General features: G+C 48.7%; 1 protein-coding gene across 1 annotated transcript in view; it reads right to left on the bottom strand.

The window, feature by feature from the left end:
- Positions 1–1136: 1136 nt before the first annotated feature.
- LOC138581063 (ADP-ribosylhydrolase ARH1-like) overlaps positions 1137–18019 on the bottom strand; it is a 189122-nt gene continuing 172239 nt past the window's right edge. Inside the window, exons 7-8 of the mRNA XM_069652106.1 lie at positions 17265–17479; positions 1137–1445 (exon numbers count right to left, since the gene is read on the bottom strand). Of these exons, the coding sequence (XP_069508207.1) occupies positions 1282–1445; positions 17265–17479 (379 nt within the window). The 3' untranslated portion in view covers positions 1137–1281. The remainder of the gene's footprint in view (positions 1446–17264; positions 17480–18019) is intronic.

Here is an 18019-nt window from a genome sequence, read left to right as displayed (position 1 = left end):
ATTGGCTATTGTATGGATCATGTTGTACTAATAAGATGCAAGGGCTTTGAACTTGCATAATATGAGCCTCCTGTCTTGTCATAGAATAGCTAATCCCCCAAACTAACGTGAGATGGGGGTTTAGATTCTATTAAAGACAAGGAGGCGATTATTATCCCACCCACCCACCCTGGATATGATATGATATGACAATTGTGACACGCATGTACACAGGTGGTTCAAGAGAGAACATTCTTTGGTTTGTTGTTTTTCCCAACCACCCACCCTTCTTGTTTGTTGTTCTTACAGCCACGAGTTGAGGTTCTCATCAGGAGTGTAGCTCGCAGTTACAAGATGTGGAGTGCGTGATTTTGGATGAGAAGTCCTATCCAGAAGAACTTTGGCATAGATTCAGGCTGCGGGAAGGTGGAGATCTCCAGTTTCGATGGATTCTTTCTCCGCGCTACGCAGTTCAACCGTTTCATTGGACTTCTGGTGCAAGACAGCTGCAGAAAGAGGGGTTGGGGTTAGAGTAATGGACATATATAGAAGAGGGTCCCTGCTCATTGGTCCCCTGCAGGGCATGACCTGTCCTCCATGATGGTTTGGGGAGTTCCCCATACATTGACATTGAACTCTATCTAGTTCTGTTGTGGAAACTTTTTTGTTTGTAAAAGTATTTTCTTTGCTGCTGTGGTTTCAGAGTAAAGATTGTAATGCATAATAATCGCCTCCTTGTCTTTAATAGAATCTAAACCCCCATCTCACGTTAGTTTGGGGGATTAGCCATTGTATTTCTAATTCTAGATCCAGGTTACGTATCGGTTTTCTTCAACCCTCAATGGCCATTTCAGCACTTTACGGCTGACGGCCATTGTAAAGCATGGCACATTGAGTTAGGAGCAAGCAAAGGATTCACTGGTTCTCCTCTATGGTGTTTGACGAAATGCAATACTTTGGATCATCGCATTGCTTCATAACAAATTTTCTGCTGATGTGAGACATGCTGAATAGCCCTTGACTTGCATCATGATCCGGAAATGACCTTTCTTGGTGGCATGCCAAGTACTTTTTGTGAAAAAGATGTTTGAGCAAGAAAACCACACAATGTATGTGGGAAATTGAGAAGGCTAGCATGCAACTGATAATTTACCATAGAGCTGAAGACTGATTTTATTTCTCCTGAAGTCCTTGTAAATGTTTGCTTTGTTTTATACCCAAAGGAGATACTGACAGGATGTGGTGCACCCTCTCAGCCACAGTTCCACCAAAGGGGATGTATGCGCCTGGGAAGGCCAGTAACTACATACGGACCTTGCCCCAGGCAAGATCGTAGAGACGGTCTGCGGCAGCGTCAATCCGTGTCCTGTATTCCAGATTCTGATAGTTTCCCTCCGGGACACCGGTGAGTCCATGCAGTATTCCAAAACATGCGCCAGCGATCACCCCTGTGGAATCACTGTCCCCTGTAATGTCAAGCACAACAAGACATTCCAACCATCAGTGACTTCTGCAGAAATCAATATTAGGGGAGTGGGCATAGTGGGGGCCAACAATAAAACAAGGGGGTGGGTTTGGGGGACACAAATAAATAAGGGGTAATAGGACAAACGTATGCAAGTCAACATATATTACGAACATGTTTGTCTTTATTAAAAGGGACATTATGCAGGTTCAGAGTAGGTTTAAAAGATTTGCAGAGTTAATATACACCCCAAAACATACCATCTGTTCAATGGTTGCAAAAAGTTCCCGAAATAAAATTCCAAGGGCATTTGGGTTTTAAATCAATTTCTTTTGTATTTGTACATTAATTAACAGCCTGCAATCACCACCACTCTTCCCTTTCGGGTCCCTTCAAGGTCACCTTGAATTGAACCTCAGTCAAACTTGCACATTACAACACCCGCATGACAGTTCGATTATCTTCCATAAAGTGCCCACTCAGTGCTTTAATCAGATAACCAATAACAATGCTCCATCCTCCCCATTTCATGTTTAATATCATGTTTTCATCTAGTTCTTCGTGGCTGATACCCCCTTCATCTAAGTGTTTTAATATGTGCTATTGCAACCCAATTTAATGGCTATGTAATGTAAAGTGGTCTTGTATAGCACACATCTGACATTTTTAGTGGCCTTGTGGCATGGGGTTCTGCTAAACGAACAAAAAAAGGGTGGGGGTGGTTACAAGAGAAACCGGTGCGAAATATATGGTGGAGTGTGGACAGAAGGTACCCACTGCCTGAGTGTGTGTGTATGGCTCTGTAGTTTGTGGCATTGAACTTGGGTGTGTGTTCTATCCAGAGCAAAACATCTCAAAGATGTATTAGATGTCAGTACTGGGACACAGCACAGTATGAGAAGGCAGTAAAGATGTAGCCGGCTTTGTGATGAGCTCTGAGCTGTTTCCTGTGATGGGAGTAGCAATAGCAGGCATACATATGCTTGTGTTGTGTTGCGTGTATGCAGTTTAAGGGTGCTAATAGATTAAAAGCTGAGTCAATACTTGGGTAAGAGGGGTAGACTGGGGCTCCTGAAGAGCCCTATTGGTGAAGTTTTATGGGTACACAGTAGTAGTAGAGTTCAAGGTGTGTTATTGTTCTGGGTTCTGTCTAATGATGGTTGTTGGGTGGTGTCAGCATATTATGTCTGATGGAGAGGAAAAAGCCATCAGACTGACCGGCTTGGTTCCTATCTCCAAGGTGTTATCGAATTTAACTGTTGTGCATGGGCGTATTACAGGTCTGTGAGGCAGACTGAAATGGGTCAGTCGGTTTCCTTTGTCCTGGTTTGAGAAGAGCGTGATCAGGTGTCAAGATTTGCGGTGGCTAATATTTTACAATACGAGTGGTCCATCCCTTTGGAGTTATAGAACCATGCTGGTGCGCCCAAATGGTTCTCATGAGTGCCATCCACGGGTGGCCAGAGGATAGCTATTATGCTTTGGCATACTCTTTAGAGGGTGCTGTGCTGGTTTGTCTGCTTTGGCGTGTGAACAGACAGGTTTTGATAGATTTTTCAAAGGCGAAGTGATCACCTTCTGTGGCATGGAGTTCCATAATTTCGTTGAAGCAAATAAAAGGAGGAAACTCAAGCCACTGAATTTATCAAATTTTCAAGGATGAAAGGCCAAGTTAACCCTGCCAGAGTGTAAATGTGTAGCTGTAGGTTGCAGACAAATGCAGCGGCCATTGCTTAATTAGTAAGAGGTCATGCTGCCAGACGTCCTTTGTTTGAGGAATTCTGCTCACCCTGCATTGCAATCCAATTAGCAGATCCTTGCAGTAAAATACCTATGGAAACTACAACCGGTCACACTTTGGAAGAAAGAGTGACTCCAGTATACACATTTAGGAGGCTAGGCCTTGGGTGTAGGCGAGATTAGGTTCAGCATGCCATTTCTTTGACCTATTCAGTATGAGTGAAGCTTTCACTTCTGCTGCCAATGGACCCATGCTGCCTGCGCTGCACTTAACCTCATTTTTTTCTGTTAGGTGTTGGTGAGTACTTGCAGTAATCTTTCCTATGCAGCAAGTAATGTTCCCTTTTTTGATGGCCTACCATCCTGGGGCTACCCTTAAAGGGTATAGCTTGTGACTGTGATATTTGAAGTTGTGGCAGGTGGATGGGTGGAGACGATCGACTAGAGTGACCAGATAACTGCATGCCACTGACCCGTTTTTAGTTGATTCGAATTTTTGTGTAGCGCGGGCTCTACCTAGAGAGTCGCGCAGTGCCTTACATCATCCTAAGTTTCAAAAGGTGGCAGTTGAAAACATAAGTTACAAAATGTTTTCAGGAGGATAGGAAGATTAGGCTAGTTAAGTGATAATGGTGGAGGAGGAAAGGGTAACTTGCGGGGCAATGAGTATATTGTGAGGCTCTTGCTGAAAGTGGTGGAGGGTGCAGTGTTCCATGCCCTGGGTGTCCAGTGGGTAACTGCTGGTTTGTGTGTGCATGTTAGTTTGCAGAGTGGAATGTGTTGGCTGGCTGGTCTGCTGGTGTTTGTGTGGGTGATAGGTTTGAGTTTGTCATGACGGTAAGAGGTTTGAGGCAGGTGGTTTTGAATATAATGCAGAGTCCTTTGAAGGCAATTCTCTGGGATAAGGGGCCCAAGTGGAGCTGGGCGAGAGTAATGTGTGAATGTTTGGGTAGGTGGAGGATGAGTGTGGCTGCTGCATTTTGAATGGATTGCAGGGGGCTCGGGTGCAGCTGGGGAGTCCAGTCCCTTCTTAATTCTAGAAATACCACGGCAGTCAGAAAGAAGGTCTATGGGAGCAAAGGGCTAACCCACTGTTGCTTATTTACACTCTGTTATTAGTATCCAGAAACAAAGCTCTTGAGTTGTGCCATGCAAGGGCTGAGATGTTTAAATTCTGTCATTCAGCACACTGTTTGCTATGCATGTTAAGTAATAGTAGTTTTAATGTCATACTATAAAGCCAGATTTAGAAGTACCAGCATATAATGTGATAGGAATTGGCTTAGCATCTCGCACCTTGCATGGGCTCATCAGGGAAGTCTTTGCACTTCCGACTGTGTTATAACTGTGTGATAGTCACCTGCTCTTCATCAGTTGTTGCAGGCATGCAGCTTGTTATGCACAACGTGCATGCATGCAAGGGACTGCATGCTTTTCAAAATAAAGCATCACTCTTAGTTCAACCATACAATCGTATGCACTCTGCAAAAAGATATCACTCTGAGCTCATCTTCAAGTATTACATAGGGCCTCATTATGACCCTGCCGGTAAGGAAAGAACAGTGGTGGTAAAACCGCCACAACAGTTCTTTCCGGACCGGCTGATTAAAAGTCCTGCAGGCGGGAGGTGTCACTCCCGCCATGTCTGACCTGGTTGGTTTAACACCACCCACCTGCAGGCAGACATTGAAACACCGGCTCTGTCATAGACGGAACCGGTGTTTCCATGGTCCCCATCCCCATGGTGTCCTATAGGGCTCCATGGGAATGAGGACTTGCACAATTCCGCCTCCGGAATTCCCGGGTCACCGGGGTCATAATGCACCGGTAATTATGGGAATCACGGAGGTGGAATGGTAATACGAGTCCGGCAGTAACCTGCTGGTTTTTCCGGCTCGGTTACTGCCGGACTCGTAATGAGGCCCATAGTCAGTGACAGTATTTTGCACCAATTTGATTCCATAATATTTGAAGCTGATCTCTAAAAGTTCACTTAAGGAAGAGTGGGCCGAGCATAGGGTGAGAAAAGGAGGCAATTGTCCCTGAATTCTTTGGCAGAGGGGGCAGGAGTCACTCTTCAACCCATAAAGAGCTTTACAGTTTTCAGTTTGACTATACATCCTAAATGAGGCTGTGTGCAGTGTCGGTTTGCTAGGGATCAAACACCACTGACTTTAAAGTCATGTATGTGAACTGCACTGTTGGTAATGCAGTGGATTTGAACATAATCAGAGACTAGCATCCAAACTTGTCATGAATTTAACCTCCTGACTGAGCTACATAGGTAGATTTCTGCTCGAGTGACTGTTGCTGAGATGTTAAATCCTAATGCTTTTTGCAATTCCTTATAAAAGCGATGCGTTTTGAAGTGCGCAGTTCGACCATGAGAAGGGTTGGGCTGGTTGATTGCTCATGTTTTAAGGGGAGGGTTGCGGAATTTCTGCACCGTGGTGAGAAATCAAAAGTTGGCACCCATGAACACACAGTTCAGTTTCCTAATAGCTGCTGCCAGAACCATAGACACGTTTGATTTTGATTGAGCAGTGTCACAAGCCAAAAATCAACTTTGGAAGTATAGCCATCCATAAAATACCCAAAAGGTAGGGGGGAGGGGTAACATCAATGTTAGGGTGGGCGTATTCCCAGAAAAACACAAAGAAATAAACTGGTGAACAAGTTTAAGCAAAGAGTTCCACTTTTGAAATATCGTTTTGTTGTTTCATGTTAAATTATAAGCAGTGCATAAAGTAAACATTGAGCCCAGCATGTGGTAAGCCCACCTTAAACATGGAACAAATTACTTACCTGTAACTGTTGTTCTCCAGCATGGGTCTGGCATGGATTCACATGCTCATGAATATTCCCCGTCGTCAGGCCGGGAATCCTCGGTAAAGAAAAAATCAGTATCAGTTTCGTTTCTGATCTGTCTTTCTTAGTAGCAACCAATCACTGATCTCTGGGTCATACTGCCCACAGCCAATGACTGCCCTCTCCCTAAGCCCCTCCCCTGGCAGCCATCCTCAGATTTGGTAGCACGTAAAGTGGCAGTAAGACCAAGTGAAGAGCTGCAGAGGGGAAGGAGGGAGGATTCGCATGTGAAACCATGCCAGACACATGCTGGAGAACAACAGTTACAGGTAATGAGTAATGAACTAATGTTTAAGGTTTAAATATGTTTAACCAATAAAATAAAAAAAAAATAAAAAAACAGTTACAGGTAAGCAACTTCCAGCATGGGGTCTGGCATGGATTCACATGCTCATTAATACATAGCAGTACACACATGCACAACCACGGGAGGTGGCAAAAGGCTCAACATTAAGCATTACATAAACTCAACATTAAGCAACTCTTACCTCCTCACCAGGCCCACCTTCAGGCGAACAGGTTGCGCAGCACTGCTTGGCCGACCCTGGACTCCTCCCCGGAGTCCCGATCGACGCAGTAGAGTCTCGTGAAGGTGCGAGTCGACCTCCACGTAGCAGCCCTGCAGATGTCCAGCAGGGGAACACCAGACAGGAACGCCATTGTAGCAGCGATCGCTCTGGTCGAATGGGCTCTCGGACGGCCGGGCAACAGTCGGTTTGCCAACCTATGACAGTACATGATGCAGCCGGAGAGCCATCTGGAAATGGAAGCCTTCGAGAGAGCCTTCCCTTGGTTCACAGGTCCAAAGTTCACAAATAGCTGTGATGTCTTCCAAAAACTCTTTGTGCGGTCCACGTAGAACTTTAGCGTTCTAGCCACATCCAGCGAGTGCAAAGTCCTCTCGGCCGGCGACGAAGGCGACGGAAAGAAAACAGGTAACACCAAGGGCTCGTTGAGGTGGAAGTCCGACGGCACCTTGGGCGTAAAGGAGGGGTGCGTCCTCAGCACCACCCTCGTGTCGTGAAAAGTCAAGTATGGAGGCTTGCAGGATAGGGCCTGGATCTCTCCCACTCGTCGTGCGGAGGTGATGGCCACAAGAGACGCAGTCTTCCAAGAGAGGAACTTCAACGGTGCCGAATGCGGTGGCTCGAATGGTGCCCCCATGAGCCTGGTCAGCACCAGGTTGAGCTCCCACGCAGGGGCAGGAGCCTTCACCGGCAGGAACGATCGGAACAGTCCCTTCATAAATTCCTTCACCAGGCGATGGGACCACAAGGACGCCCGTCCTGTGGTTCTGGAATATTGGGAGATCGCAGTCAGATGTATCTTGATGGAGGCGTGAGCTAGTCCAGCCTTGGCCAGCGACAGTAGGTACGGCAGCACTTGAGGGGTCGTAATCCGTAGAGGGTTAATCTTCTGTGCACGGCCCTAGACAGAGAACCTCTTTCACTTATGTCCATAGCACTTAAGAGTTGAGGACGCCCTGGCCTTTGCAAGAACCTCTCTGCAGTCAGCCGGGATATCGTACCCGCCAAACTCTAGTGCTGCAGGAGCCAGGCCTGCAAGTTCAGCGACCCTGGGTCCTGATGAAGTATGGCGCCTCTTTCTCCGGGCGGAAGATCCGAGTCCGTCGGCAGATTGACTGGTGTGGATGCTGACAAGTCCAGAAGGTCCGGGAACCAGATCTGCCTCGGCCACGCCGGTGCGACGAGGATCATCCTGCACCGGTACCTCTTGAGCTGGTTGACGAGTCGGAGCAGCAACGGCAATGCATATAGGAACAGGCCGTCCCAGGGGAACGAGAAAGCATCGCCCATGCTCCTCGGCTGGGGAAACCTGCTGGCGAACCTCTGGCACTTGGAGTTCGTTGCTGTCACGAACAGGTCAATCTGCGGTTTTCCCCATCGTCGGAAGAGTCGATCCACTTGATCCTGACGTAGTTCCCACTCGTGGCACGAGCGCAGCTCCCTGCCGAGTGAGTCGGCAATGGTGTTTTTTATCCCTACCAGATGAAAAGGCACCAGAAGCATCCCTTGGGCGACGGCCCAATGACACAGGTCCTGGGCTTCCTTGGAGAGGGCTGGGGATATGGTTCCTCCCTGCTTCCAGATGTAGAACATCATGGTGGTGTTGTCGGTGAAGATTCTCACCACCTTGCCCTTGATGGACGGGAGAAAGGACCTGAGGGCCCAGAACACTGCACGGAGCTCCAGGTTGTTGATGTGGAGCGGCTTCTCCTCCGGGAGCCAAAAGCCTCTCGCGTGAAGTTTCCAGTGTGCACTCCCCACCCTTCCAGGGAGGCATCCGTCGTCACCGTTATCTGGTGAGATGGGGTCTGAAAGTCTGTGCCAGCCGTCAGATGAGCGCGGGTGCCCCACCACCGGATCGCTCGTTGGAAGGTCTCGTTGAGCGGGATCCTGTTCTCGAAGCTGCCTGTCGCTTGGATCCAGCGGGCATCGAGGAACTCTTGCAGAGGGCGCATCCGAAGCCTGCACAGGCGCACGGGATATATGCAGGAGGACATCATCCCGAGGAGGGACTTGATGGACCTCACCCTGGCCACGTCCGTGGCCAGCAGACGCTGCACCTTGCCCAGGATGGCCTTCGTCCTTTCCTCCGATGGCGAGGCCAGACGCGCCACTGTGTCAAGCTTGGCTCCCAGAAACAGTGCGACTTGCGACGGGACCGGGTGGGATTTGGGAAAGTTGATGGAGAATCCCAGGTCCGTGAGCAGCTGGACGGTCTTCGCTGTGTGTTCTACAGCGAGCTCCCTTGTCCTTGCTCGGATGAGCCAGTCGTCCAGGTAGGGGTAGACGTGGATCCCCTGCAGGCGCAGCCGCACCGCCACCGGTACGAGGCACTTGGTGAACACCCTGGGTGCCGACTTCAAACCGAACGGGAGGGCCTTGAACTGGTAGTGCCGTCCTTGGACCACGAACCTGAGGAACTTTCGGTGTCCTTTTAGAATGGGGATGTGGCAGTACGCATCCTACAAATCCAACAATGACAGGAAATCGCCCTCCTCCAGCTGTCCCAGCACGTGCTGGAGGGTGACCATCTGGAACTTCTGTGCCTTGATGTACTTGTTCAGTCCTCGCAGGTCCAGGAGGGGGCGCCATCCTCCGGTCTTCTTTTTCACAAGGAAGTACCTTGAGTATACTCCGGAGCCCCGGAGCCTCTTCGGGACGAGCTTGATGGCACCTTTTTTGAACATCGCCCATACCTCCAATAGTAGTTGAGGGACGTGATTTTCCTTCCTGGCCACAGGTGGAATGCGGGGGCACTTTTTTTTAGAAATTCAAGGGCGTGCCCCTGGGCCAGGGCGTCCAGCACCCAACGGTCGGTGAAGATGGACTCCCACACGCTGACGAACTTCGCCAGCTGGCCTCCCACCGGGGTGCTTATGTGGGGGCCCCGACACCATGGTCAGTTCAATCTTGCTTGGAGGACGCCTTGCCGCCTTGGCCTCCCTGGCGACGATGGAGGGGTCCACCCGACTTGCCTCGTCCTCTATAGGCTTCCTGCGACGATGAGTGGGCTGCTTGGCGGTACGTAGAGGAGCCACCGCCAAATCCCTTGGAGGCACCCTGCTTGCCTGCGGTTCTCCGAAAGGACGGCCTTCGTTGCCGGAGAACACCTTGGGCCTTAGCTGTCTCTGTGTCCGCCTTGATGGTTTGGAGGGACTCATCCACTGTTTTCCCAAACAGATTGTTCCCATCGAACGGCATGTCCAAACCCTTGGCTTGTATGTCCTGGCGGAAATCCGTCGCCTTGAGCCACCCTTGCCGTCTAAGGCAAACGCTGTTGCCTAGCTGGCGGAAACCGGTGTCAGCAATGTCCGTAGCCACCGTAATGGCGTGGTCCGACGCCTCTTCGCCTTCTTGCAAGATCTCCAGGGCCTCGGCCCTCTTGTCGTCCGGTAGGAAGTCCAACAGGGGGGCGATCTTGTACCATAACTCCCTGTCGTAGTGGGCCACGATCGTGAGGGCGTTGGCCGCCTTAATCGTTGTTGCCGCCGACGAGATAACTCGTCGTCCCATTGCGTCCAGATTCTTTCCTTCGCCTCCGGCGGGGAAGTTGACGTTGAGGCCAATGCCCCCTTTCTTCTTGGCCGGCGCAGAGACGACCGAGTCAGGGGTCGGTTGTGCCCTAAGGCACAAAGGGGCCGCGCCAGGGACCCTGTACTTCTTCTCGTACCGATCCCTCTTGGCAGGCGTCATAGACTGGTTCTTGAGAAGGGTGAGGCCCTCGTCCCAGATGTCATCCAGCAGAGGCATGGCGAGGACTGTTTTCCTCTTGGCCTCACGCCGTTGGTAAAGGAAACCTTCCTTCTTCTCTTAGGGGCAGAGCTGAAAAAGCTTGGATGCCCTGGCGATCATTGCATGGAAAGATCCAAACTCGTCGGACGGGGAGGCCTGGGCTGGGGGCGATGGGAGCTCCGTCCCATCGTCACCGCCGTCGTCGTCAGTACCCGTCGTGGCCGTGTCCATTCCCGTGTCATCCCCAAGGACGGGGGACGTGGGCAAAGGTTGAGTAGGCCGCTGAAAAGGCTGGGCTGGATGGATCCTTCTTCTCTTGTTCGGGGTGCTTTCCTCTGTCGAGCCTGGTTCTGGTTCCTCCGTCGGTGGTAAGGGCAATCTCGTCCTTATCTCCGAACATAACGATCGTTCCCCCTCGGCCGGATCCTTCGAGCTCGACCGGGGTCTCTCCAGAAGCTTCGCCGGGTTCTCTGCCTTCCTCTTCCCTGAGCCATAGCGTTGGCTCGTGGTTGATGGCGCTGGGGAGGATGCGCCCTCCCTGGCAGCCGAGGAGCCCGACCGTTTGGCGCTCCCGGTGCCCGTGGGCTTGCAGTGCTTTGCCTTCTGTTGGGCCCCCATCGCCGGGGCGCCCTCACAGGACTTAGAAGACCGCTCTGACTTCTTCTTCTCACTTGATGGGCTCCTTCCTTCCAGCCAGTTGGAGAGACGAAGGTGTCTGTCCCTGATGGTCCATTCCGACATGTTCCTGCAAAACGCACAGTCCTTCTCCACGTGCGTTTTGTTCTCATGAAGGCAGTAGAGACATTTCGAGTGCTCGTCCTCCTTGAACACATTCTGCAGCTGGCATCCAGGTCAAACCCTAAACAGCTTTCCGGGCGTTGAGCTTCCTTTCTCCTGGGCCATGTTCGGGTAGGCCGCAGAAACTCCTGGACTCCTCCAAGAAGCATAACTCGATGAAATCTTCACCCTTGAGGGGCGTAGAAAAATCTGACACGGATCCCCGTTAATCGGGTGTAGAGACGGTGGAGCTTGAGGCTCCATTTGACGGAAAAATGAGAAATTCTCTTTGAAAAAGTGCGAAAATGCAGCAAAAGATCGAGAGCTAAACACGAGGACTCCCAACACTTGAGCGTGCGGTAAAAATCTGAGGATGGCTGCCAGGGGAGGGGCTTAGGGAGAGGGCAGTCATTGGCTGTGGGCAGTATGACCCAGAGATCAGTGATTGGTTACTACTAAGAAAGACAGATCAGAAACGAAACGGATACCGATTTATTCTTTACCGAGGATTCCCGGCCTGACGACGGGGAATATTCATGAGCATGTGAATCCATGCCAGACCCCATGCTAGAGAAATATGTGCCCCGCCCCAGTGATATTCATGGCTCATTTATTACTTTTGCCTCTAAGGTGGCACTTCGGCAGCACCACCTAGAAGAAGAAACTAATGCATAGAAGTACAACTAGGAGGGAGATGGCATGTGAGCAACACCGCTTGTAGGTGTTTTTCCATTTACAAACCATTGACAGCCCATGGACATACTAATTCCTATGGCCATTTCTGCTCAGGACCTGACCTTCCCTGACCAAAACTAATCTCCCTGGGATCTTTGAGCTATCTTTATCAAACAGGAACATCAAACTTTCACCTGCCAGTATTGTTCCTAATCTGTCTTCTGAGAATTAATGGCTTAATTGCAGCTGTAAAATGTACTTTTTTAAAAATAAAAATGTCTTAAACAAAGGGCATGCAATCTCCTTGATTTATCTGTTCCTTGCACTGAAGTACTGCTAAAAAAACAGCACTGATAAAGCCTACCATTTTATCAGACTTTCTCAGACTACTGTGAGGAACCAGGAATGAGACTCGAACACAAGGGCTTCATAGTTTTGGTCAAAGACTTTTCTTAAAATAAAAGGAAATGAGAATATGCCTCTCTGTCATGGTACTGGAGGTGTTTCCCTACATAAAACCAAGGGTCTGTCAACGTCAGAATGTCTAAAGCATGTCCAAAATACTATTCTGGCTCTCACACTCTGAACATTTCACCTTAGAGTTTATTTTGTTAAAGGAAAAATGCGTAACTCCAACACAAAAGTTCCAGGAGGCCAGAGTTCCTTTTTCCAGAGGGTGGTTCTCTTCCCTCTATGGTATTTTCAAAGCTATCCTCTCAATCCACAATGCAACTGTTCCACACAAATAACTTGGTTCTTTATCCTTATCTTGTTAGGATACCTGATGTACTCTCCTGCCAGGTTTTCACTTCTTGTTTCCTTGGTTTTGTACAGCCTTTGGCTGGTCCTGATATATCCTTCTCAGGACTTCTTTTGCTTATATACTTCTTGGTTCCTGTTCGATTTGTCTTTGCCTGGTGCATTTCCCTACCAGGACTTTCCCATGTAAACACTCTTACCTGGTATACCTCCCTAGTGTACTCTCCTGCCAGGGCTTTCTGTAGCACACTTGCATTTGCCTGGTATATTCTCCTGCCAGGGCTTTCTGTAGCACACTTGCATTAGCCTGGTATACTCTCCTGCCAGGGCTTTATGTAGCACACTTGCACTTGTCTGGTATATTATCCTGCCAGGCTTTCCTTTACCATACTTGCAATTGCTTGGTATATTTTTCTGCCAGTGCTTTCTTTCCTGTGTGCTCTGTACACGCCTTAAAAAGTTATCTTCTCTTGAGTCTACTTTAACACAGTACCTACCAGGGTTTTACGTCAATGTATATTGCATACACTGGAACAGTCTCTTACTTCTCACTTGCTTTCCCTTTTAATAAAGTATTTCCTCATGGGTTACATTCATTTGCGATCAGCATGTTTGCCCGTACGCCCGATGTCCCTGCTTCCCTTTATGGAACTCAACGGCTCGTGCTAGCATTTTTATATCTTCCCACGGTCAGTAGGAGGCAGTCATTTGGCTTCTCTTCTTGCTTTGTGGCCTTTGTTCCTCTGCCGACACGCTCCCTGCGGTTCCTGCTGGGCTCTTCTGCTTTCTGTTCGACTTCGGTAAGGACAATGCCCCCACTCCGCACCTGCAAATGCACAGAAGCCTGTGCTGGCGTCTGACTTTCTCACAGCATGTCTGGTCTCGTGGTCAGCTTCCCACTTCTTTCTTCCTGAGCCAGATAGCTCGACAACAGCCTATGAAGCTCCACAGTCTCTTATGTGTCCCAAGTGAAACAGCGTTCTCCCTTCAGCAGTGTGCTCTGGCCAGCTGTAGCTGCGATTTAAATCTCCCGGTTACAGAACTGTACAGTGCAGCCTGCACTCTTGTTCTTTCCCACTCTGAATTACTTAAAACCTCTTCCTCGTCCCAGCACCCTTGTAATTATATGAATGGAAGTTTTAATTTACAAGCTATCAAGAGTTAACTGTTCAAAGTCTGAGAAGACATTTTCATGAGTTTTGTAGGTGAAGTTAAGTCTTGATGGTTCACACACAGATCTTGGTATATGGTTTTCCGTACACTTCCTAGGTGTATGAGGGGAGGTGTAACAATACGCCATTAAGGCATTGATCATGGATGGGGTGTCCTCAAAAGAAAAGGGACATGGTGTGCATTTATGCACACCATGTTTCATCAACTGGTGCTCTGCTACTCCCCCAGAGGCTGTCCCTCCCCATGTGATCCTCCCTCATGTAGCCGCCCCCAGGGTCAGGATCAGGTAGTGGCTGCCAACCCCATGCCACATAGGGAGAGGTCAACGCTGGGAAAGGAGTGATGACACCATGGGATTCATCACATAACTCACTACTGACATGGGGCTGTATGAGAGCAGTAAAGTAACGCAATTTCATTGGATTTTTAAAGAAGGCAAATTTCCCACCTTAAAATGTGTGGATTCAACCCTGTTTTATGGGTATAAGAACAGGGTTCGATTTGTGAATGCACCTGAGCAAATTTAAACTGCCAGTGCCCATTGTACACCATCATTACATTGTATGTATTATTCATATCTAACCATGTATTAAGTGGCCATCACCTTGTTTCTCAATAAATAAGCTCTACCCATTGAAGCATCAAAATGGCTTAATCATCCCTGACCTTCGTTAGCTGAATATCTTTGGCAATTACTGGTCCAAACCTTTTGTGATTATTGGTAAGAAAAAGCCAAGATATGGATTTGGGAATTGGAATTATTCATTAGAATCCTTTGTTGTTAGTGTGCTGCCTGGTACATTTGCACAGGGGCAACTTCAGAGTAAATACTTCCACATTCTTGATTATTTCATAGTTTAATGCAAATGTGTTTTCCATTCCTAGTGTATCTATGCACACATTTTTCTTTGACTGCTTTTCGATTAGCCGCGCCCCATAATCTTGCATTTTAATTAATGTTCCTGGAATATTTACAGCAACTTTATTTTGTTTTCCCTCTTTCAAAGCTTGGAGTGGGTGGTGGGGAAAATAGCAAGTGGAAACTCACCACATACCACCCAAACCAATGGTTTACAGAGAGGCAAACCAGAATACTTTCTTGAAGTATGTTTAAGTTCACCGATATTGCAGTCCAAGCTCAAATGTTTAACTCTTAAAATGGCAGGGAGGCGGAAATCCCAGAACTCTCAAGTTTCCTATGCCATGTGTGAGAAGGTCATCCGGTACAGTTTTTTATTGTAATTCGGGGACTTGCGAATGGGGAAAACAACTGCAATTTCCAGGATCCAAAGGCAAAAAAATAGGACTGGATGGCCTTCTCAAGCATGGACACTTGAAACTTGAGAGCTCTGGAATCAGAAGTTGGCAATCAAATGGTGCTTTAAGCGCTGCCTATAAGCCTGAACTACTGGAATTGGAAGTGTAGCTAAGAGAGAGATGGGATGTGGAGTTGTAACGCTCATCTGGTATCCACCGGGATTTCACTCAGCCTGTTCTGACCTCTTACGACCTCGAACCCTTCCCTGGAGGCTACTCGACTGGAGACTGGGCCTGAAACACAGGATTGGTAGAGTTTAACTCCCTATTGTCTCCGTGTGCTTGAACCACTTCTTACCTGGGGTCCAACCCTTCCCTTTGATGCACAGCTCACCTTGTTTTCTTGGATAGTGTGCTCTCCGTCCTGCTTTCGGCGCAGGGGCGCGTTGATTGATGTGGGCTCGTTGCTGCCTAGTTACTTCACTGGCAAGAGTCCGACAAGTATAATGAGTCTTTTGAACGGTTCTCTAACTTCGTTCATTTCCTTCCTTAGGTGATGGCCGGCGTCCAGGGATGGCAGCGTGCTGTTGAGATGAGTAGCGCTGAAGGTGAGTGAGAGCGCAATGCGCGATGCACCCCTTTCGTATTTGTATTGAACTGAGTTCTTTCGGTGTCTTTTAGGTGCTGCAACATTTTCAGTGTGGATGCCGGTTATGAAGAACAAATGCGGTGGGTTAGCGCGATATGCAACGCCTCTAGATGTTTCCACGCTAACCTAGAGTGTCTTTTCCCTCTTGCAGATGGATGAGAAGTTCGGAGACAGAGTTCCCCCAGAGCGGCTGGAATTCAGGTAAGCGATTGAAGCTCGCACAGTATTTAAAAATAAGCGAAGATTTGCATAATGCTTCTAATGCCTTTTTTCTGTTCTTTTCCCTTTTCCTTAGAAAGCGGCGTGCTTGGATGGGAATGACACCGCCGGAGCTGCCCGCAGAACAGAAGGAGCAATGAATGATGGGCAGAAGCCCCGCAAGGTAAGGCAGTTCCTACCGGTGTTCTTGTTCTTGCAGGAGCTGAGTGCAGAAGAAATATGCAGGCCTACTGGAGACCGATCCGAACACGGCGAGTGTCACGCTGCAGATGCAGAAAACGCAAAGCATGTTTCTCAGCCTGGGTGTGGCTTAAATAGTCTCTGGGTATCCCAGGTGTCTCTGGGCTGAACCACACCCAAAAGACTAGACCGCACATGCAGGTCTGGGAACCGAAATATGTGGGGGCATCCATCTTGTCCCCATCAATGCACTACAAGTCCAATCCCCAATGTTATCCTATGGGAGTGAGTGAGTCTGGTGCCACAAGTGCCAAGTCTGACTCCAAGTGGGTCTTTGGAGGGATGGAGAGGCCCTTGAGGGCCAAGTAGGTGATCGTGGCCTGGCTCCAGCCTGACATCTTGGAGGGCTGGGGACATGAGGGGCAGGAATCATGACAGGAGTGAAGGGGCTGAACACATGTTGTGGGTATTGTTTGACTATGTATCCGCCCATTGATCACTCATGGCCATGCTAGCTCCTACTACCTACCTCCCTGCCACCCCTTGTCCCGCTAAAATACTCTTCTCCGGGATCTCTGCGCTACCTCTTAAGGGCAAACCTGTTATTTCCAAGCAGTCTTCTCCAAGGTAATGGTGCATTTGCAACTATACACCAGCTCCTGGTGTAAAAAAAATCTGTCAATCAAGTGTGCCTAAAGGCACTTGATTTATGATCAATATGTGCGTCATTGCACTGAATTTCTGTTAATAAAAATCTTTGGAAAAGGCAATAGGTTTGGCTCTTTCTTAGACATTAGATAGGCATTTGACAGGCACTAATACTCTTATGGCCAGATAGTACTACCACGGTAGTATCTGTGTCTCTTTCATGCCTACATAAAAAGCCAAAATTGTTGGATTTGCCAGTGTGTTTCTGCAGTGACTGCGTCAGGCCAAATAAAAGGACTGGCTAAGCAAACTAAGAGACTGTAAAAACCTTGTAGCGGACTGGTCAGATGAGCGAGCAACTTAAAGAATGCTGAAAAGTGTCCTTCATGGCCATGTGGGACAGAGCACTAATAAGGGGGGTACAGCATCCTTTGGATCGCAACTGCCTAGCCTTGTGAACCCCGCCCCACCTCCAGAGAACCCAATGCTAATCATAACCCCATTTTAAAAGTGGCAGGTACAGCAGCAAACCACAGGAGAGGTTGTCAGAATAAGAAACACCTAAGCAACACTAGCAACCAGTCTTACGAGTTGAACAAGAGATTCTTATACCAACCTGCGTGGAACATGGAGCGGCTGCAGAGCTCCTCCCATGAGTCATCTGCCCCAAGAAGGGCATCGTACGCGATCATAGGCGCATCATGACCACTGCGGCCAGCCCAGCCATCCAAGCTGAAGGTCTTGTAAATATCATCTCTTTCTGCCGGACTATACACCGGTGGGAACCTGGGTGGACCTACACCGTTAGAAAGTCCACGCTCCTCAAGGTACCTGGAAGATAGGAGGGATCGCAATTAACACAGATGAAGAAGTCCCTCCTGCAGCAGACAACACAACGATGCATAGGAGTTATCAATGTGAGAACAGGACAGACTGAAGACTAGATGGTAGGAATGTGGATTTCTCAATGACACCTCTTTAGTGCCAGTCTCTGGTAAAGTGCAGCACCAGCTTATAATTCACAAGCTCAGTTCTAGGTGACTGAGTGAAGGCACACGACCACTTTGAGAAAGTGTGGTGCCCCAATGAGCTCACCAGGGCATCCACTACCGGGCTGGGAATGCATAAAACACAAAGGTTACACTTCTACTTTCTACTGATGTAGTGGTCAGTACTAGGCCGCTCCCTCCGGCCCAGAGTAGCTGCACTTCTGATTTTTGAAAGTATTGAATGCCAAGGTTTCTCGAAGCTTAACGAGAGTACCCACACACATCAGAAGTCCAAAACCCCTCATGCTCGGCATTTACACTTTGACCTGTGAAGTGTCAAAGAGTAGGAGAGCACAGCTGATCTCCCCCCGGAAGTTACGCT

The sequence above is a fragment of the Ambystoma mexicanum genome, chromosome 3p (assembly GCF_040938575.1).
Source record: "Ambystoma mexicanum isolate Mex_15411 chromosome 3p, UKY_AmexF1_1, whole genome shotgun sequence".
Lineage (NCBI taxonomy): Eukaryota > Metazoa > Chordata > Amphibia > Caudata > Ambystomatidae > Ambystoma > Ambystoma mexicanum.
Note: the sequence above shows the minus strand (reverse complement) of the source record. Positions and strands in the feature narration are given on the sequence as shown.